Here is a 22,839-nt window from a genome sequence, read left to right as displayed (position 1 = left end):
AAAAAAATCAGAGACCAACTTTTTAAACTTAAGTTTAAGTAAATGGATTTTTTAAAGAAAAAGCAAAAAAATAAGCCACCACTGTTCATAACTGCCAGAATTACAGCTACTGTTTACTTACTTCCACTAGGTTCTAGTACCAGACAATCATGGAATTGCTACACTTCAACATAAGTTTTGCTTAACACCAAATTTAGAAAATGCTCCATTTTAGTCTTTCATTTAAAGGGATTCTCACATCCCATGCAAAGACATAAAATCTATAGGATAGACCTATTAAATAGTTGACAATGTAAAGAGCTTAAAATCATTCACATTTTATATTTTAAATCCCCAACAGAAATGTTGGTCTGTAATAAGCAAACAGAAGAGAAAAAAAATCGGCTATCAGTCACATTGTTTGACGTATATAGTTATTTATATTTTTTGGTCCTGTTTAAACACAAATAATGCCAGCACTCTTCATAAACCTTGTAAGAAGATTTGGAAGTGACAAAGACAACTAAAGTTTATGCTTTCATTCATGTCAGAATATGCCTTAACTGAATAGTGCTACCCAACAGATCATACTATTCTGATGCAACTTGTTATATACAATATTTTCAGCAATTTTAGAACTTATGAACTACTTTCAGGCATAGCTGTACTATCTCCTGCAAGGTTTAAACAAGGGTCCAAAATTCCTGCTCCATACATCCGAGACAAAGGAACAACAACAACAACAGCTATTTTAAAAAGCATTTTAAGGGACAATCTGCCTACTCACTGTAACAGCAACACATGCTCTGAGATTAGTTCTTAAAAGAGTAAGTGAAATGGTATCTTTTAAAAAAGGGACAGGAGAATGTCCTAAATACCAGAAACTTGTCTGAAGTTGACCACTAAACATGAATGCAATCCCAACAAAGGCTCAAGTAGCAGAATATGTTACAGATGAGCATGAAAGAATTCTGCTAGGTTACCCAAGGGCACCTATAGTGTTAACTGACCCACAGCTGCCTGTGGGTTTGGAAATGAACTTTAGCCTCAGAACTTTGTTCTCGAGGATCAATAAAGATGCATCAATAGTGAACTTGGAAAGGGGATTTCTGCAAATCACTACTGAATATCCTCCTATCAATTTAAGGAATGTAGAGCTGCCGTGGTTGCCTCCATAACACTGTCTAGCCAGTTTTCCCATCTTATATACAGCAACAAGGAAGAGAAAACATTTTTAAAGCTAGCAAAATATGACTGGATTGTTAAACCATGAAAACTGCCAATGGGACTCCGGGGTAAATTTTATACTGTAAATTATTTCATTAATTCTTTAAATTGACTGGATTTCAAGTTCACTGTTACTTTCAAAATATTACTAGATGAGTAAAGTTTTAGAAATCCTTAAGTCATCAACATGGCTCAAATTTTGTGAAGTCGCTATGAACGAGAAACCACACACATTAAATATGACCATTTGCTACTATAGCAAAAACAAGCCTCCAAGCCCTTTATATGCCCTAATCAACTGTCAAATTTCAATTCTCACTTTTTATTCTGTCCTTGTTTTGTACTCACAGTTCCCTTTCCTTGCACTTGGGTATCTTAATCAAGATAAAAACTGCATCAGTAGTAAACTTTAACCAAGGGAAAATTAGAGCTTGATCCTGCATCATTCAAGTTGACATTCCCCGCCATTGACCCAAACACAAACAGGACTGAGGCCCTAAACAGCAATGCATGGGCATCAGAGGATTAAAACCTGTTTACTGTGCCATCCATCCATAGTTTTATAAAACTGAATTATACACTAGTATGTCACTAGTTCTCTCTAAAACTGGCCCTATAGAAACTTACAACACAACAGCAAAGGTGGTAACAAAAAGAAGAGACTTCTTGAAAGCGATTCTCTACTGACTGAAAACCTCAAAGCATTCACTTTTTAGGAAGGTTTTGTCCATCCTATTCTTCATATAAAACACAATTATACTAGCAGGCAGTGACATGGTTGGGTTTTCCTGACAGTGATGAACACAATGGTTGGTAAGTCAAGTTTGAGGCTTGTCAATTTTGACACTATTCCTAATGTGTTCAGATACCACAGGAATGGCTCCAGTATAAAAACAGATGGAATAATTTTAAAGACATAACTGACTTCAAGGAAAATCTGAATAGCAACTGTATGCTCAAAAACTTAATTTACCTGTTAGATTCATAATGCTACTTGCTAAAAATTCTAGGATAGCAAAAAAGTTATGAACTAACTTGAAAACATCATCAATATTTGCTTATATGTCTCTTTTCTCTGTAAGATAACATATGCAATACATTATTTTCTTTTTCTTTTTTTTAGTAAAAAGACCCAACAGAAGCAGCCATGTGGCAGTTAGAGCTAAAAACCTCAAACTCTAAACCTGGCAACAGACAATTCATCAATAAGAGAACAGTTTGAGTAGTCAGACAAGCCACAGTATAGCAACAATTCAGTATTTGCAAGAGTAATTCACATTAAAAAAATCCAGAGGAGCATTAAATAAATTCTGTAGCAGGTAACCACACTCAGTTATAAAGTAGCACAACAGAACCAAACATTTAAATTCATTTTAGAAACAAATGAACACCCAGATACTAGCCTGATGGATGCAACCCACAGCAATATGTATATGCGGCATAGCATACAGAACTAAACTTGCTTTGACAAAAATTCTAGATAATGCTGACATAAGTTAAGATCAAAGCAAGTGTTTTTCTTGTAATCTTATTTTCTGAAATTAGTTTATTATGATCAATAGCAAATGTAGGAATATATACACCAACACTTCATAAGTAGTTATGTAATATTATAAGCCACACAGGTGGAACCACCTATAGTTAATGTTCAGGCTGAACTTTTTCATGTCTGCTGCAGGCTGACTTACTGGAAAAAGTTTCAAATAAATACGTAAATAAATAAATCCCACAGTTGAACCATTTCCTAGAATAAGGACAGGAAAAAAAAATATATATATTTTTGCCCATATTAAAAAATTCTTACCACCATTTAATTGAAACGCTCCAGTACCTCCACACTTTGACTAACGTATTTTAAGTCCATGCTCCAATCATGTCAGCAATGTACTTTTTGCTATCCTTGGAAAAATCTGCACAAATTTGGCCAACATATAAGAATTTTGGGGGAAAAAAAATTGCAGTTTGCACATTTTCAGTAAAGGCTGGTGGAAGCTAGCAGCCTTACAGTCAGATTTTATATACACTGAACATACTCTATTGCCACGCAGTTCCTACAGGCAGCTGAACTGCACATGCACCATCCTCAGATTTTGAGCATACCCCACCATGGAGACAAACATTTTCCCCACAGTTGTTCTTCCCAGCTGCTGGGGAGCCATTCTGGTACCAGAAACAGCAGGAAGACTATATTCTGTTTTGTTAGTGCTACTCTGCTAGCACCTAAGCAGCATAAGGGAGATGACAAAAGCAGAAGTAGACTATGAGCAACAGGAGCTGTGGAAGGGGAACAGGAATAGAGGGAGCAGAGACAGAAGGGTCTATGTACACTCCCCACCAAAACCTGGAATTGAACCCAGTATTCCCCTGCTCTCTAGCAAACAGCTGTGAATCCCACTGGCAGAAATTACAGTAGAACCTCAGAGTTATAAATGCCTAGTAACTGAACAAAACGTTACGGTTCTTTTAAAAGTTTACAACTGAAATTGACTTAATATAGCTTTGAAACTTTACTATGCAGAAGAAAAATGCTGCTTTCCATTTATTTTTTTAGTAGTTTACGTTTAACACAGTACTGTACTTGGGTTTTTTTTGGTGGTCTCTGCTGCTGCCTGATTGTGTACTTCTAGTTCCAAATGAGGTATGTGGTTGACTGGTCAGTTTGTGACTCTCATGTTTGTAACTCTGAGGTTCTACTGTACATCTCTTCCCTCTCTAGTGGCTGGCCCATACACAGATAACAGCTGACTACTGCTACTGATTTTGCTATTATCTCAAGTGGTAGAAATCTGGGCTGTGGGTTTAATGTTCCCAAGCTCTGCTAACAAATCATGTGGTACCACACCACATGGGCTAATATTTCAGTTTTAAAAACAAGATTACTTAAATGCTCAAAGTTTAGGAAATGCCAGAATTAAGGATGCTTATACAAGCAACCAGTCATTGATCATGTAATTAGATGCTGCATCATAATGCATACGCACAATGGACCAAATTAAGATTGCACAGGCAACCTGAGCTGATGTTTCCTAAACTTTTAAGTGCTGCCTATACAACCTTTACCATTCTTTTGATGTTAAGGTTTTTTGTGATAAACACAATATAAAAAATATTCTTCATTACTAAGAAAAAAAAGGATCAGATTGGTTTTGTAGTTTTACAATTGTTGAAAACTAAATTTGATATAGTGCAGCAAGTTGTAGAACCCACAAACACTGGTAGGGGTTGAGGTAGTCAAGAATGAAAATAAAACTAATAAATAGATCTTCATACTGAACTCTACTGGTCTGTTCTTATTGTACTGAACAACTTTTGAGTGTCGCACATTTGATTTGTCAAATCTAACAAGGAAGTAGCCACTTCTCTCTCAAATGCATTTTTAGCCTCAGGTAATCTTTCAAAACAGTAATAGTAAGGACACGTGTAAAGATGCAGCTTCTCAAGGTATCGGATTCCTGTCAGCCACAAAAAAACTAAAGATTAAAAAAAAAAATTATCTGGCATAGATAAAAATCAAATATTTAAAAGACTATAGCTTTTGGGAAATGGAAACTAAGTATTAAGAATACTGTGTTGTAAGGACCCAAGTTCCTGTTACTTTAACTGCTTGTTTCACAGGCTCTTTACGTGAAGTAATATAGGCCACAATGGAGTCAGGCAAAAGTAATTTGACAACTAGTATTCATATTTTTTTTGAAGGTTTTATTTAAGAAAACAATGGAATGATAGTCATTTAGATTTAACAGATGCTCTTTTGTGACTTACCTAGCAAATTCAGCTAGCTGCTTGGGGTCTGAAAGGTCAATGCCTGGTATTCCTCCAGGAGGAAGTTTCTTTCCTGTCATGTACTCTGAGTAATCAGGTGGAGAGTTCTCGCCAATGATCTGTTCTTCCACCACTGTTTCATGGTCAATATCTTTTTTATCATCTGAAATAGACAAAATTACCCTGTTGGTTTACATATATTAAATCAAACACCATGAACACTATCATTATGCATCTTGCATGGCTAGTATTTCAATGCAAATTAGCTACTGCAACAAGTAAAATTCTACTGTTCTCCAGCCAATCTCAGTGCACTTCTAGACTCCTATGCTACTTGTAAGGAGTCTACAGGAATCAGTTCCACAAATTATAAAAGCCACAATAGACATTTTCTGAGGCATGATGAACACATGCACACACTTTTTAATTAGGTGTGTATACAGATCTAGCAATAGTGCAAGTTTTGGGGAATAACTAGGAACATCCTAGAGATGACACATACATTGAAAAGGTGGATCTTGGAATGTGCCAAAGTATGTATTTAAAAAAAGAAAAAAGGAAACCGGCATGCCACAACACTCAAATAAAGTGTCTGGGTAAAAGCACCTCCAGAGATCACCTTTGAAGGCAAAATACTGAGAATCTGGTGGAGGATTTTAGTAGCCAGAGCCAACAGGTGTGTAGATTATAGAAGACAAAAACACATCTACATTCCTATACCTGACCTGTTTCCCTGCAGCAAACCCTAATATGTCTAACTTCGGCCTGATCTACACCTAAAACTTAGGTCAACCTAGCTACATTGCTCAGGGCTATGAAAAGTTTTGCCTTGTGCAACCTATCCCCACAGTAGCTGCAGCTAAGTCAACAGAAGACTTCCTCCATCAACCTACTTACTGCCTCTCAGAGGTAGATTACATACAGCTATGGAAAAACCCCTTCCATCGGTACAGGAAGCGTCTATGCCATGGGTTCTCAAACTTCATTGCACCACGACCCTCTTCTGACAACAAAGTTACTACTTTGTTGACTCTTGAAGGGTGTGGGGGAGGGGTAGAGCCCAAGCACCCCGCCCCGGGTGGGGGTTGGAGCTCAGGCTTAAGCCCCGAGTCCCAGCACTTCATCTGATGAAGTGAGCTGTAGGTCACGAAAGCTCATGCTTAAATAAACTTGTAGTGTAAACATGGCCTAAATAGGATATCTTTACTGCCTACTTTGGCAACAGTCCTGCCAACTCTAGGGTTTTTCCTTTAAACTGCAGGTTTTCAGACCTTCCTTGTAGGTCCTACAAGGAAAATCCATGAATCAGTAGAGACAACTCTGTTGGCTGCCTTCCTAATCACACAACATGAGAGCAAAGGACAGTCAATGAAATCTCCTGCACATGCTGAGGGGCTCTCTTCCAGCATGGACATCAGACTGCTCCCACTTCCCTATCCCATCGTGTAAACAAACGACAGGATAACTCAGACCTTTGATCACAAAGCTAATTAGGGAGTATTCCTCTCTGCCAGCTCTGCAGATCCTCCTTTGGATTCCCTGTTCCCACCAGGCCGGGGAGCAGGGAGGAGTCCCCAGTGCCGCTGCCCACTCACCCCCAAGCCTGCTGAAGTGGTGAAGATATTGGTTTCTCTACTGATGTTTTAAAGCCCCTGAGCCAGCAGGTGGAGCTGGCTAATAGCTCTCTTCAGTTTGGAGAGGGCCTTAGGGAAGTATTCATCTCAGAGTGTTTCCCTGCTGGGAGAAAGACTCCCAGAGCCATCTCCCCTTTCCCCCACATCCACAAGGAGCCTTCCCAAAATACAGTGAGGATCAGAGTAATGAAACATCAGGTATGATGTTAACAGGTATGGGGCACCTTTATTCTACTCATAATGCCTCTACCACAGCTCACAGTGGCTATGTCTAAACTACCGTGGTAAGTCGACCTACGCTACATAACTCCAGCTACGTGAAGTACGTAGCTGGAGTCAACACCATTGGGGGTCGACAGGAGAAAAATCTCCCATCGACTTACCTTACTCTTTTCATCAGGGGTAAAGTACAGGGGTTGACTGGAGAGCAATCTTTACTAGACCCACTAAATCCACCGCCAGTAGATCGATCTCAGAGCGTCGTTCCCTGCCGTAGTGTATACCTGTCCAGTACGTACAGTGTTATAAATAACCTCCTTGCCAGTATAATCTTACTTCCACTGCACTGCTTATTTAGGGTAGCTCTGTCAAGCCACCTTTGTCCCATGAGCGAACTCCAGAAAAATATCAACTCCCTCCCACTCTGTAGCGCAACCGAAAAGAGCGAAGACTCAGCATAAGAGGGGGCAGATACAGCTCCCCCAGTTTTAAGAAAAGGCAAGGCAAAGGAAGTAGAAAGAAAATTTACTAGATGGGGCAGAAGGACTACAGTAAACAAGGAAAAAGAAAGAACTAGCCTGGGTTAGTATGCTCCAGTTTCAGAGTAACAGCCGTGTTAGTCTGTATTCGCAAAAAGAAAAGGAGTACTTGTGGCACCTTAGAGACTAACCAATTTATTTGAGCATGAGCTTTCGTGAGCTACAGCTCACTTCATCGGATGCATACCGTGGAAACTGCAGCAGACTTTATATACACACAGAGAATATGAAACAATACCTCCTCCCACCCCACTGTCCTGCTGGTAATAGCTTATCTAAAGTGATCATCAAGTTGGGCCATTTCCAGCACAAATCCAGGTTTTCTCACCCTCCACCCCCCCACACAAATTCACTCTCCTGCTGATGATGTCACTTTGGATAGGCTATCATCAGCAGGAGAGTGAATTTGTGTGGAGAGGTGGAGGGTGAGAAAACCTGGATTTGTGCTGGAAATGGCCCAACTTGATTATCATGCACACTGTGTAGAGAGTTGTCACTTTGGATAGGCTATCATCAGCAGGAGAGTGAATTTGTGTGGGGGGCGTGGAGGGTGAGAAAACCTGGATTTGTGCTGGAAATGGCCCAACTTGATGATCACTTTAGATAAGCTATTACCAGCAGGACAGTGGAGTGGGAGGAAGTATTGTTTCATATTCTCTGTGTGTATATAAAGTCTGCTGCAGTTTCCACGGTATGCATCCGATGAAGTGAGCTGTAGCTCACGAAAGCTCACGCTCAAATAAATTGGTTAGTCTCTAAGGTGCCACAAGTACTCCTTTTCTTTATGCTCCAGTTATTCATGATACAGAAATACTTTTTGCATTTTATTGTAACAAACCACCTTTGTTCAGTAAGGTAGAGAAGAGAAAAAAAGAGCACTAAAAGACTTGCATTGTAGGAAGTTTCTCTTTTCTTTTAGCTTTGTGTTTAAAAATACCACCAAAATGACAACTCTCTCTCCAATTTGTAATGCCTGCTTTTAAACTATGCCACACCAAGCTATTTCTAGAATTGTTACTGCTAGTTTGAAGTTTAATCTTATCTACCAGCTCAAAGAGCAGTTCACTTAAATGTTTCATGGTGAAAAATGAAATACATTTTCATTTTGTTAGAAAAATGTGTTAAAGAGTTATAAAGAGAAAGCTCTAATATACTTATTGAACAAAAAAACCTGGAAAGTCTTCCTACTCTTCATATTACAGATTCTCCATGTTTCTGTCTCTAGTAACTGCTGAAAATACTGTTCACATTTAACTAAAAGTGAAAGTACAAAATGTTTAACATATACGTTTTCCAGTACCTACAAGAGAAGCCACCACTCTAATTTAGGAAGGTATTATAAATGCAGAAGCCTCAAGCTCAACAGTGTTCTTCAAAATGGTTAGTAGCTTATGAACAGTAATAAGTGACATTTATGACAGGTAGAAACAGAACTATAAACTTCCTAGAAGTTTTATGTATTTCTGAATACAGTTTTACACCTCCTGAATCCTTGGAGCAGAACAAATTTTGATAGCCTCTCTTGTTTAGCTAGTTCTATACCCTCTCCCAACTTCCAATCTGAGTTTGGCGATATTTACAAGAGACAGAGGTTAGTTTTCACTTTCAGCCTCATGTCAGATGAGCTAGTAAATAAGAAAATTGTATACATATATTCCTAAAGAGTATCCTTTTTTCTAGTAGCACGAGCCACAGATTCTAGAATGCTTACTTACAGCTTTGGGGGAAGAATTCAGAACTGTCAGAGACTACCTCAGAGATATGCCTCTCCTTCTGAAGAGCCTGCCAACTAAGATCATTTCCACAAATATGTTGAAAACCATGTTCTACATGAGTAAATTACTGAGTAAAACACTAGTAACTATGAGTGCGCCTACCGCAAAGCATGAAAACTGGTACCTAGCAAATAGTGATCTTTTTTTAGCCACAAGGCTAACAAAACAAAAACAAAAAACACTATCTGGGGAACTTACCCAAAATTTTCTTTTTGGCAGGTAGGTAGTAAATGTTTTTCAGCACAGTAGTTTCTACAGTTTTTACAATGAATTTCATCAGTATGTACCCTAGAGTGAGAAAATTTTCCAATGTAACCTAAAACAAATTAAAATAACTATGCATAAAGCAGTTCCTGAGACACTACAGCATTCAATATCCTCCCCAAGACAGCAACAGATCAGGCTTGCACCTCTATTACCAAGTATTTTATAAGTGAATGAACACGACCACCAAGTAGCTGTTTGGGAGATTTCTTCTTAGGAAGCATACATTTCCAAAGAGCCCGTTACTGCTCTTAGGATCTCTCTGTAAGCCATGGTTCTTACTTAGGGACTGCCTCTAACCACAATCCTTTCCACACACAAAACTTTCACCCAAAGTTACTGGTGCTTTCAACCTTTGCTAGCTGGCTCATGTGGGGCTATAGACAAAAGCCCAAGTCAGGCTTTCAGTCTTGCTGGTAACCCACCACTTGTAGTGAGAATGCAGGCTAAACTACTTTAGTGCTAATAGTCCCCCAAGGTCTTCACAGAATCAGATATATACAGGGCCAGAAGGGACCTTCCCACTCCCCACCCTGCTGACAATGTCCAGAAAGAGAAAAAGATCTTCCACAATTCACTGGGAAAGATGCATATAGCAGCTCAATTTACTGCAGCATAAAGAACCATGGGATACGCCCCCAGAAGTCCTAGTACCACACAGGTGAGTAAAGCACCACTGAGCCTCATACCTGGGCTAGGCTAATCCATATGCTGATCACCAACTAACTCTACAGTAGTTGACATGGGTGAAGGCAATCTAAGCCCTGTATATCAGACACCAGCTGATGCCCCTAGATATTTTAGGCTTCAAAACCTTTTTCCCTTACAGCCATGTGAGAGCCCTGATTATCTCGATTTTCTCAACAGTCTGGATTTGACTAAACATATTTTAGTACAGTGTCCATATGCCAGGTGTGCCACAGCTTTTCCAATGATAACATGGGACAGGACTAATATGTGCTATCTCCTGTGATTTATGGAATCTAGAAATGACTTCATGGACAAATGCCAGGTTTGCCCACCAAGAACCACTTTATCAGCATGAAAATGCACTACCAGCACTCTAAGGAGAGAGTGTCTACTTCCAGTACTCATCAGGCTGACATGACTGCTAACAAAAAAACAAACACAAAAAAGCCTGACAGAGGCCATACAGAGATACTGCCTTTAAGAGAATCAAGAGAGACATTGGGATGTCTGCATCATGCTAAACATCCTCTTGCAAAGTGGAATCCGGAGTCTCTGCTGAGGACACGAGAGGATACTTGGATAAAGCTCCATACCTGAAGTGGAAGTTCTTCCTACTGGACAGTTCAAGTACCGTGGATATAGGTGATACACATCTTAAGCTGGGCACCTTCAAATTCATACTGACACTATCGTGAAGAAAAGGTGTTCACAACAGTAACTTAAGTTATGCTCAAGCTAACTGTATTGTGAAGACAACCCCTAGCATACAACGTATTTTACTGATTTTGGTGCAACTCCACTGTGTACGGCAGATTTTAAATTACAGTAACATTACAAGATACATTCTGTTGTTGGATTTTATCTAGAAAGTGAAAGGGTAGAGATTACCCTGTCCAAATACCTTGTCAAGTGGCAGCCAGCTGGTTTGGTAGGAAAAGTGGAAATGGTCATGTTTATTAGGTTCAATAATTAGGGTCCTCCGTACTCTGGGACAATAGGACAAAATTCTGTAGCAAACACTCCCAAATGCCATGAAAAGAACTCTTAGCTTTTGCAGTCAATATTTTTGTTTAGATCTCTGTAGATTCCCTTCATTTTCATGACCTGTTTTTTCCAGAGCCCTGTTATCTGGCTCTATCGATTACAGAGCAAGGAAAATATACTGTAATTGAAATAAATCCCACTTCTGGGAAAGCTGGAGAACATAAGGGAGCTGCAGACAACTCCTAAGATTGCACAAGGACAGAAAGTCGCTGGTTGCTTGGTTCATTAAATGCCAAATTCTTGCATTCCTCCTTCCCCCACCAATCCCCAAGATGCCACAAATTTTGCAATCTTTGAATCTCCTGACTGAGATGCAGGGCAGATGCATCTAAGAGCTATTGTTTCAGGCCTTCTGTAAACTCGGAAAGACAACATTCCATCATCTTATTCTCAGTTCACCTTTTCAATGTTATCTTCATAATCACAAGATTAGAATGTTTGGTTTAAAAGAGTTAAAATTTTGGAATAAAATTCTGTGGTAAAGAATGAATTCAGTGGCTGAGGAATACACAGGACCATCTGCTAATAGTAATGGTCTCTTCAAGCCTTGTCACCAGAATCACAATCTCCTGTAACATGCTGACTTTCTGCATTGTCCTGAACAATGGCAAGAATGGTTAAAAGACAAAAGCAGATTTGTGTGGCAGGACTAGTACAGCACATCTGTGGCCACTGCTCGTTGATCTCTTCTGGCAAAATGGCTTCTTAGTTATTATGTTTGGAAGAAAATTGTTGCTAGCTTGCTAAATTCTCTAGTTATGTGCCAAACCTCTTCTTATAAGTTCCATTCTGCCTCACCTACTGTTTACCTAATTGACTGCTGGGTTGTGTGTAATGTGCATTGCACGTATTGTGAACAGGGTTCTTCTCTGCCCAGGTCACCCAACCTGATTATCACATCACTAGATGATGTATGAATTGATTAAGTGCTGCACATATTGATCTTGCCATGATTTGACTTCAACATTTATGTGAGGCCACCATGAAATATGACAATGACACTTACATTAACTCTCCAGGTCACCAAACATCCAGTGGAAGGGAGAAGAAAGCCACAGTGTGAGGATTTGGGAACTGGTTGGTACTGTGACTTCACCCTCCATTAACATGGACTACCCATTAGCGGTCAAGGTAGTATGCAGTCCACCTTGCACAAAAGCTCTTACAGCACTTATAATTATTCCAAAATACACACATTGCAGCAGTAACCAGAAACCTCACTGGTTTGGGGTGACCAGTCTGCTGTGTGCTCCTCCCCAGCCAAACAGTTCAAACATTTGTCACCTCCACATAATATTTTGTGACACTTCACTTGGGGCTGATCTTGAAGGCCACCAGGTAAAAAAAAAAGTAAATGGGAAGTCAAAAAATGGAGCGAGAATGGTAATAAAGAGTAGACCATGTGTGTAAGGCACCAAAAGGGGTGTTTTTGTGCACACGTCTATGCCCACACACAAGATTTTATTTTCGAGAACTAAGCCAATAAAGTTGCATTACGCAAAGCAGAACACAACTTCAGCTACTAAGCAAATGCTGAAAATATGTGTTCTTCCCCTCATTCACATATGCACCATTAATGAAGGACTGAAAATTAGACCTTAGATCAGTGTGAGATTTCCTATACCAACTCCTGGATTGGTACCAAAAGAGTACTGCACTTGTCCAAACAATCCACACCAGATTTAAGGTACTTTCTCTCTGTCTGCCCGTGCCAGAAATGAATGCCACCCACCACTGGAAAGATGGGGTGTCCACCTATACAGTGGTGGACTCTATTCAATTCCAGCTGGGGTAGTTGAAAAAAAATACCAACTTTAACTTAAGTCAATCTCCATTCCAACCCAATTTTAATGACTGTTACCTCAAGCACTGAGATGGAACAAAGCTTTTCAAAGCTACCTGAAGCTTAAGAATTCCAGTTCTCAATGGAAGATGACAACAACAAAAAAAACAAACATTTTTTCTGTATTTCACTGGGTTACTTAACCTCTTCCTAAGCATAGAAACAGCAACTCCTGACAACATATACAGCCTAACCTTTCACCGCTGCGCAGGATGCTGCAACCACAAAGGTATAAATAAGATAAAGAACCACCTAAAAATCCAGCTTAAAAACTCCTTTGTATCTGATTCTTTATGATGTATGCAAAAGTTCTGAAAAGTTCTCTCTCCCCTTAGAAAGATCAGGAACATGAAGTCTGATGTTTTGTTTTGCTGGAGGACTTATAGGGTTCTTAGATATGTTGTGCGTGCTCTCATTTTAATTGCAAGGCGCAAGTCTTTAACTGAACCTTTAACAAAAACACTCTTTCTCCTATATGTTAATTATGCATTATAGTTATTTTAATCTATTTAAAACTAAAACAAGTTGACTAAAAGCTAAAAGACTAGGACTCTAGTATAGAAACAACCAAGTGAGAAGCAACTTGATAGGTATTTAAAATAATTAATGCTACAAAATGTGAGACTTACCCTCACAATTGAAAGACATTACATTTAAGACAGGGGAAAGAAAATATTTACAGTTGAACTTGTGACACTTTTACAGGCTGACAGCAGATTAATACTTAAGGATCCCCAAAACGTCCACTGTTTTATGAATCAGGATTAAAAAAAGGTTATTGTCCTCTGCTTGAGGGTATAGGCCAATCACTACTTGCCTCAACTAGGAATAAGTTCTCCGATAAGCACCTTATTCCATAGTTGTCCATTACCTGGAGATTTTTGCACCTTCCTGAATTAGGAGTCTGGTCTGGTAAGTATGGCAGTTACTGTACTTCTAATGACAGACAGCACTAGATGCTGGACAAGGAAAAACAACCCACGAAAGGCAGAAGTCAAAGCCTCCTAGATGCTTTGATGTGAGGCTGAGCATAATCTTAAACTGACATTTAAATGGAAGTCCACTGAGATGGAACCATAAAATTATCAAGAATACTACAATTTTTATCATTCATGTATTTTGGCCCTCTCAGACTACTACATCTTGTATTCCCAGGGGAATTATGTGACAATTAAAATTCTGCATATTTTATTTGTCAAAACACCACAATAGAACCACACCAGTTTCAATTAGTTTGAGAATTTATTTCAAAATACCTGTCAGCAAGTCTAACAAAACAGATCATCTCCCCCCCACCACTCCCCAAAAAAGTCAGGAAATGTTTTGACAAATAGATTCCTAACAAGGCATATTAATACAGAACTTTGAGTAATTCATTTAAACTACAAAACAAGAACATATTTCCTGCATCCCTCAGAAGCAAAAGCTTGGGGGAGTCAGGGGCTGAGGGAGAGGGAAGGAGCCTGGGAATGAACCTGGAGGATTGTTGGGTGTGGGTCAGAGAAGTATGGAACAGGGTGCTTTTTTTTTTTTGGGTGGTGGTGGATTGGTAAGGAGTTGGGAAGCCTCACCCATACAGACCCTAGCTAACCCCTCACCTCTCCCCATTCAGTCAGGCAGACCTGCCTCATCCCCGAGTGTCCCTGCAACCTCCCCTCCCCCATCCCCATGTGTCCCTGCAGCTCCCTCCCATTCAACTCCTGGCTCTATGCTGTCACCCCCACACCTCAGTCTGTACCTCCACTAGTCCTTCTGAACTCCAGTGTGACACCCCATCTCTAGCAGCCCCATGTGCCCTGCTCTGTCCCGACTGTGAGGAATGCTGTCTTTCCATCCCTCTCCGCCCACTGACTGACATCTCTTCTGGCACTATGGCAGCCCCTGGTGGGCGAAAGGTGTAACTGCAACACCTCTCCAGTAGAACCTATATTTTGCAGGGGGGGAGAGGGGGAGAGAATATCTGTGGGGGGACAAATTCTGCACAGGCACAGAATTCCCCCAGGAGTAATTTTTCTGTCAACTCCTGTCCAAGCATATGACACTCAAAAATGTGTTTGTTTTTTTGAACACAATGCTCAACAGCTGAAGAGGATGGCTTAGGACTGGTCTACTCACAGAAATTGCACAATTTAACTAAATCAATGCAACTCTTTTGTGGTATTACCAAATTAAGCTAAATCAATTTTAGCCACAACTCTATTTTAAGAGGCCTCACAGAAGTAAGTTATAATTTAGAAGCTAATTTAGTTGAATCCATGCAGTGCGTGTAAACCAGGCCCTAATGTTCTAAGCTTAGTGTTTAAAACAACAAGTCTTTCTGGAGCCACAATTTCAGTACTGTCTTCCCCAGTCTGCAAAGAGCTCCAGTGCTGCTCAGAGCTTTGACAAGCTTCAGTAAGAGTGCAATCTGACTGGGGTTTTGTAAGTTTTTACTGCTACTATCCAGAACCCAGCACTGACCCTATTCATTGAAGATGAGGACTCAAATCGAAGCTTGGAGGGTAGTGGAAGAGAGAGCTATGATGCTGGGGAGGAGGGAGGTGTAGAATCGCATTTCCTCAACCCATTCTCCCTAAAACCAAGAAGCACGTAGTCGTTCCACATTTCCAGAAAACAAAAGTTGTAAGGTGTCAGGGAAACATCAAGAACACAGAACGGTAAAGAGAGAGACAACTTGATTATAGAAAGGAAAAAACAAAGCTGTTTGCATACTCCCTACCATAACAAGGCTCCGATCCAGACTGTGGCCTCTGAGTACTACTACAGTATATATTTTAACAGTGGGGTCTGAAGCCAGAAACAGAAAACAGGTATAACAAAAAGCAACAGATCTAGTAAGTTACAGATTTTGAAGTATCAGTTAAAAAGCTAAATAGCAATGCATTACTTTAAATTACAGATTATATTTAAAAGTTATAAAAAAACAAGTGTGCATTCTTGTGCCACAAAAATCCCAGAATTTTCCCAGTTTATAAAAGAGAATCAGGGCCTTTTCCTCACTAGAGCAAACAGCACCATTCATTCCACACACGATTTTCTCCGATCATGAATGGCACCCAATTGGAGATAAACTATGGACAGTACAGAGAGGCTACTCAGTGTAGGACAGGGGTTCCCAAACACTGGCCAGGAACGGCAAACCACAGCCCCTGGGAGCCACAAGCGGTTGTACCTGCGGACGCTCAGGTAAACAAAGCGTCTTGCGGCCTGCCAGGGGCTTACCCTGAACAAGTCGCAAACCAAGTTTGGGAACATCTGGTGTAAGAATACGCTTGAAGAGTTTATAATAATTTTCAAATATCTGAAGAAATATTTAACAGATCAGAGATCACTGTTCCTTGTACTTCCACATATATGAAAGGAAGTCAGTCAGAAAGCTTTCCAGATGCAAAGCTGAAGTTAGCTTGAAGAACTGCCATAAAGCATTACTGTTTTCAAACTAATATTTTATTTAAAACCAACCTTGTGTTTGTCAAGTTCTGATATGGCAGAATACAGAAGGAGACATAAGAGCACTTTTATGGAAAGCCTAAATAGTTACCAACAACAGTGCTGCAACGGACAACCGGACAACCATACAACACTAAATACTCACCTTTTAAGGTACACAGGCTCACATCTAATAGATTACTATATATGCATGATTTTAGAAGATGTATGGTAACACTCATTTGAAAGAAAGATCTGAGCCCTAAATTTACCAACACTGGTTTATCAATCACTTTAATAGCATTGGAAAATGGCATGGATCTGTTAATTTATATTGCTCAGTAGCAGTGGTCACCAACCGGTTGATCCTGGAGACTCTTCCAGTTGATTGCAACCTCCGGCCGCTAAAAGTCCAGTGGTGTAACGGGGCTGCTGCGAAGGCAGGCTCCCTGCCTTCCCTGGCCCCACACCACTCCCAGAAGCAGTCAACATGCCCTCGCGGCCTCAGGGGGGCAGAGGGGAAAAAAAAAAAAAAAAAGAGGGTGCAAGGGGCTCTGCACGCTGCTCTTGCCTGCAAGCACCGCCCCTGCAGCTCCCATTGGCTGGGAATGGGGAACTGTAGCCAATGGGAGCAGTGCCTGCAGAGAGGCAGCACGCGGAGCCATGTGCCCCACTCCAGGGGCATGTTGACTGCTTCTGGGAGCCTTGTGGGGCCGGGAGCCTGCCTTAGCCCCACCAACTAGGAGCCACCAGAGGTTAGTTCCCCCTGACAGGAGCCTGCATCCCAACCCCCAGCCCCCTCCTGGAGCCAACACCCCATATGCAGTCCTGTACCCCAAATCGCTGCCCCAGCTCTGAGCTCACTCCCAGAGCCAGCACCCCATACTTCCTCCTGCACCCCAACACTCTGCCCCAGCCCAGAACACCCTCCTGCATCCAAACTCCCTCCCAGAGCCCATACCCCCTCCTGCACTCATCTCCTGCCCTGATCCCCCTCCCTGAGCCTGCACCCCACACCCCAACACTCTGCCCCAGCCCGGAGCCCCCTCCTGCACCAAAACTTCCTCCCAGAGCTTGCACCCGTCACCCCCTCCACAGGCTCAGCCCAGAGTCCTCTCCCACACCCTGAACCCCTCAGCCCCAGGCCCAAACCCCAACCCCGTGAAAGTGAGTTAAGGGTGGGGGAGAGCAAGCAACTGGAGATGGGGGGGGAAACGGGACACACAACCTTGGGGAAAGGTAGATCCTAGGTTTCACTTAAATTCAAAATGTGATCTTATGCATAAAAAGGTTGGAGACCACTGCTTGACAGTGTTTGAAGGCAAAGTGCCCTTGTTCCTCGTTGAAACACCCAGAGGCAAGCCACACAGAATCCATATCTTGACATGCCACTTGTTTATTTTTCTCTCTTGGATGAGCTTACTAAATTTCTAAGTCAGACATGAAGTCTTACCAGGTAATTAAGGACTTGTTCATGCCATACAGTTTGCACAGTTGGCTCAATGGTGCAAAACATTTAAAAGCCACTAATTTAAGCCTTGTTTAGTTGAAATATGTGATGTCAAAAGTCCTATTTTATTATCTTCTGTGATAACAGTATACTACTAACAAGCTTCTCCCCTGTTGAGGGAGGTGGAGTTTTTGGGTATGCTGCTTGTGGAGTTGTGATTTTTCACACCCCTGAGCCAGCAAGTTAGAACGCTATAAAACATAAGTGTAGCCAAGCCCTAAGTGTGCTATTGTAGCACTTCAGCATAGGTAATGTCTACACTGACAGGAGGGGCTGTCCCATCTGTGTAATACACCTCCATGAGAGAAGCTAGGTGGACGGAAGAATTCTTCCGCTGGCCAAGCACTGTCTAGAGCAGGGGTAGAGTCAGCATAGCTATGTCTCTCTCAAGGGTGTGGATTTTTCATACCCAAGACTCATACCACACCCAAGAGATGCAGCTCTGCCAGTAAATTCCTGGTGTAGACCAGCCCTAACAAAGAAAGTAGCCCTGATTTCTAGCAAAAGACTCTTACTATAAGAATTAAAAATAAGCAACCCCACACCATTGGATTACAATCTAAATATGTGGAGCAGTCAGTTGTGCCAGTATAATTCAAAAATCTCTGATAAACTATTACAAACATGGACAAATTCTCCTCTCATTAGTATAAGGAACAGAGTCCACTGATATCAATGGGGTTTCTCTCATTTATACCAGTTTTATATTAGGATATCAGGCTCATTCATTACATCTATTTTACTTCTTTTAAATGAAGTACTAATCTGTATGTATAACAGTATGGTGCTTGCTAAAAGCTTAGACACTTTGAAGTGCAGAATTCAAATGCACACTAGCACTTGCTAACAGATTTTGGCAATCTCCTGTAGCCTGTTTATTCAGTTGTCCCCCGGTCATTTGTTTTCAGCTATCTTAACAGTACCTTCAACTGACCACAACTAGACACAAGCTATGGCAACACTACACAACTTACAGCTTAGTTTACAGCTTACAGTGGCAGATGCTCTAAGCTGTATTTTTTGTGCACATTGTCTCTTCTACCTGCTTGACCACTATTGCATTCTATGAGTTAAAATTCAGAGTATAAATTTTTTTTCAAAGTTATGACACTCAAGGTAATAGTAGTAGTTAGCAGTGGAAGATAGAATTCCAACCTCTTCCTCAAGACTCATAACAGCCAGCTCTCCATGAACAGCGTACACACATTCACACAGTTTCAGCGAACAACTGATCTACTAATATATTTTGCTGGAGGGCAGGTGTTAATGTGATTCTTACAGAGAAGACACAGCAAGTAACAATTCTGCACTGCTTGTTGCCTAGCTCTTCCAGAAATCTACAAAACACTTCAAAAGTAAGAGAGAGAAAACCATACCTGGAATAAAACACATTCGCAAATCCAGAAACAAAATCAGGTTGATTCCTAACCCTGCAAGCACAACCGTCCATCATCCCTATCACAAAAAGGTTAAAATGTTGTATTACACTGGATTTTACATTTTCTAAGAATTTCTTTGACAGGTGTAAATTCCCCGCCCCTAAAACAGACGAATTGAAAGAGCATCTGACACGGTTATTATCAAATGGGAAAAGGCAGAGCTGAAACATTTCCAAGCGCAAGACAGGATCCACAGGCAAACCCTCCCCCACCCTCCAAGAGGCTGCCAAGGACCAAGGCTTCTCTGACATAAGATCCACCCCCTTCCTCCAGAGCTGCTGACAAGAGATCCACGCTCCTATCTTGGTTATTTCTAAGGCCCCTATCATTTTGGTATCTGATCACCCTCTAGATAGAGAGGAGTGCGCGCACACACACACAGTCATAAGAAAGGTGTTTTCCTCTCTTAGCCTCCACCCCATGTCAGGCAAAGTAGCCACCCACACCCAGCCCCTCTTGCAAAGGGCTTGAGTCCCCAGTGCAGAAGCACACCAGAGCTGGCTCGCCCACTGGGCTCACTTGGAACCAGGGAAGTCATAAGTGCCCCAATGAGGCACAAGCACCCACCCCTCGGCAGGCAGCGCCCATAACCCTCCCACTGCCCTAACGACCAACTTGCAGCGTGAGCGCTGAGGCAGGCGGCGCTCAGGCAGCCATTTATTCCCCTCCGCCCCCCTCATATAACGGTCACGGGCTGAAGTACACGCGTCATCCGGGGCTGCGGCCCATGTTCAGCATTAAAATGCAGCCCAATGGGGCCCCGGGTGTGCGGCGGACAGAAGGGAGGGAAAGGAGGGAACCGGCAGGCAGAGCGAGACGGGGCGCGGAAGGGGCGCTGGTGGAGGCGGCTGCGAGGGAGACGAGGCGGAGAGCCGACGCGGAAAAGTGGGAGCAGGAAAGGGAGAGAGCCGATGGCAGGGAAGAGAGAGCCGGGGAGAAAGAGAAGCGGGGGGGAGGAGATGGAGCCAATGGGGGCGAGGAAAGGAGGTTGGGTTCACCCCGCACCGTGCCCGCCCGCACACCCCGCCTCCCCCTGCTGCAGAAACTACGCCATTGCGGCCTAGTCCAGAAGCCAGCAGCGCGCTGCCTCCCTCTCGCTCCCCCTCCCCCCCGCCGCCATCTTGGCGGCCGCCGCCATCTTTCCTTCCCCCCGCCGGAGCCGGGCAGGAGCAGGAGCAGCAGCAGCGCAGACCCCGCCATCTTTTCGGGGGAGCCGCCATACTTGCCCTGGCGATGAACATGGCGGCGCCCATCACACACATCAAAACATGGCCTCCCTTCAAAACAAAACCGGCCTGGGAGAGCTGATGGGCGCCCGGCGGGGCCTAGGGCCCGGGGAGGGAGGGGCCCGGCGCGCACTTACCCGAGGCCCACATGGTGACTGAGAACTCCCCCTCCAGGGTCTTGATCTGCACCTGCTTCTGCTCCCATTTCCTGCCTCCGCCGCCTTCGGCCCCACCGCCACCTCCCCCGCTCAGGTAACTCTTCTTGCTGCTTTTCTTTCCGCTGCCGCCCTTCTTGACGCGGCCTCCGGCCGAGGACGAGCCGCCGCCCCCACCGCTCTTGCTGCCGGCGGCGGCCACGGTGACCAGGGTCTGCTCGATATACTCGTCCTCCCCGGCGGGGGCCGGCACCGGGATGAGGATCTGGTCCTCGAAACCGTCGTCAGCTCGCAGCCCGTCCGAGTCGTCTCCCCCCACCACCTCCTCACGGGTCTGCACCAGGATCACCTCCTGGTGATGGTGCAGGTGGAGCTGACCCCCGCCGCCGCCACCCGCGCCGCCACCCGCTCCGCTGGGGTCTCCGTCCGAGACGAGCGGCTGCAGCGCGATCATGGGCTGGTGGTGGTGGTGATAGTGATGAGGCGGGTGGTGCGGGCCGCACTCCTCGCAGCATTCATCCTCATCCTCCTCGTCCTCGTCCTCCTCGCCGCCCACCACGGTCGTCTCGATGGTCTCCACCGGGATGGTCTCCACCTCGATCTCGTGCAGCTCCACGATCTCGGCCGGCATCTCCGAGCCGTCCGTGGCGATGTAGAGGGTGTCTCCCGAGGCCATGGCGGGGCGAGGGAGGGGACGAGCGGGCGGGGGGTCCGGTCCGCTCCCCTCAGCGGGCAGGCGAAGGGGCTCGGGCTCCTCTCGCTTCCCTTCCTTCTCCTCCTCCCCCTTCCACACAAACACCAGGCAGCTCCTCGCAGCCAGCGAGAGGGAGGCAGCCAGCCGCCAAATCCCGGCTACGCTCCCTCGCGAGACTTCCGCCGCTACCGCCGAGACGGACCTCAGCCCCTGGAGGCTGCTGCCGCCGGGACTCACCCTCTCACGCTAAGCAGCCTATCATACCGCGCCTAGCACTGGGGACACGCCCCTTCAACCCGGACAGCCTACTGGAGAGCGTCTGGCACCGAGGCCCTGCCCTTTGCCATAAACAGCCTATCGCTGGGCAGCAGGGCACGCCCCCTAGCCCTCCCAGCCTATCCCTGCTTCTTGCGGAAGACCCAAATCGACAGCGACTAGGGAGGAAGCTGTCACTCTTTCCAGGTCCTTTCTTTTGCCCCTGCGGAGCGGAAACGACGTACGAGGACGGTTGCTATGCTCGTGACCCCGCTTCCCTCCCGGTCTCTGTGACGAGCCGTGGCGGAGCTGCAAGCGCCCCGGGGAACACGCCCCAGGGCTGAGCTGGGGTGAGTCACCCCCGTGGGGCTGCTGCGGGGCGCTCGCTCAGTGCTCCCGCCGCGCCCCTGGAAACCGGGCCGCACCGGCGGGCGGAGCCAACCGTGGTTCCAGCCTGTTCTTCTAGAGGGCCCGAGAGCTCGCACCTCTCGTCCGCAAGCTCCTGGCTCGGCACAGCTGGCAGGCGACTGTGGGCGCTTCCCTTTATTATTCCTAGTGCTGGGGTCGAGTAGCGCTCTCCCAAGCGATCCTCCTGCTCAGTGTCTGGCGCTTTCTGACGAAGTTACATCTGATTTATAGTGAAGAAAAAGCACTTGCGGCGATACGGTTTTAGTGTAACGCATCCCTGTGTTTTAAACCGGATGACTCGCCCTGGCCAAAACAACAGACAAGTGTTAACCGGAAGACATGCACCTTAGCAGGAGGAGGGTGCTTTGGGATCTGTGCAACAAGTAAGATAAGAGGGGGAGACTATAGTAAATCTACAGGACTGTACTTTACAAGCTCGGTTAATTACTTTTACCCTCTCACTGCCATGCAGGTGGCTGCTGAAGGAGAAATCCTATACTTGTGTAAAATCAAACGGTTTAGGATAAAAAGTGAAGAACCCCTAGCAAACTGCAAAATAAACGGCTACTTACTAGCTGTTGTCCATTTAAAGGAAAACAAATAGGCTGTGTCTCCTAGACTGTTCCACCCCTACCTCATGAAGTGTCTCACTGTCATCAGTGAGTGGAGCACTAGTGTAGACTGACTGCTGGCTAGCTGCTCTGCTCAGAGCAGGTCCAGGCAACAGCAATCAATAACACCAGTAGA

General features: G+C 43.9%; 1 protein-coding gene across 2 annotated transcripts in view; it reads right to left on the bottom strand.

Moving 5' to 3' along the window:
* YY1 (YY1 transcription factor) overlaps positions 1-21,662 on the bottom strand; it is a 39,073-nt gene extending 17,411 nt beyond the window's left edge. For both annotated transcript variants that reach the window (XM_077819359.1, XM_077819360.1), the window contains exons 1-2: positions 20,718-21,662; positions 4,969-5,131 (exon numbers count right to left, since the gene is read on the bottom strand). In XM_077819359.1, coding sequence (XP_077675485.1) covers positions 4,969-5,131; positions 20,718-21,411 — 857 coding nt within the window. In that variant the 5' untranslated portion in view covers positions 21,412-21,662. The remainder of the gene's footprint in view (positions 1-4,968; positions 5,132-20,717) is intronic.
* Positions 21,663-22,839: the final 1,177 nt, after the last annotated feature.

Source organism: Eretmochelys imbricata, chromosome 6 (assembly GCF_965152235.1).
Source record: "Eretmochelys imbricata isolate rEreImb1 chromosome 6, rEreImb1.hap1, whole genome shotgun sequence".
Taxonomy (NCBI): Eukaryota; Metazoa; Chordata; order Testudines; family Cheloniidae; genus Eretmochelys; species Eretmochelys imbricata.
This window is presented reverse-complemented; position numbering and strand designations above follow the sequence as displayed.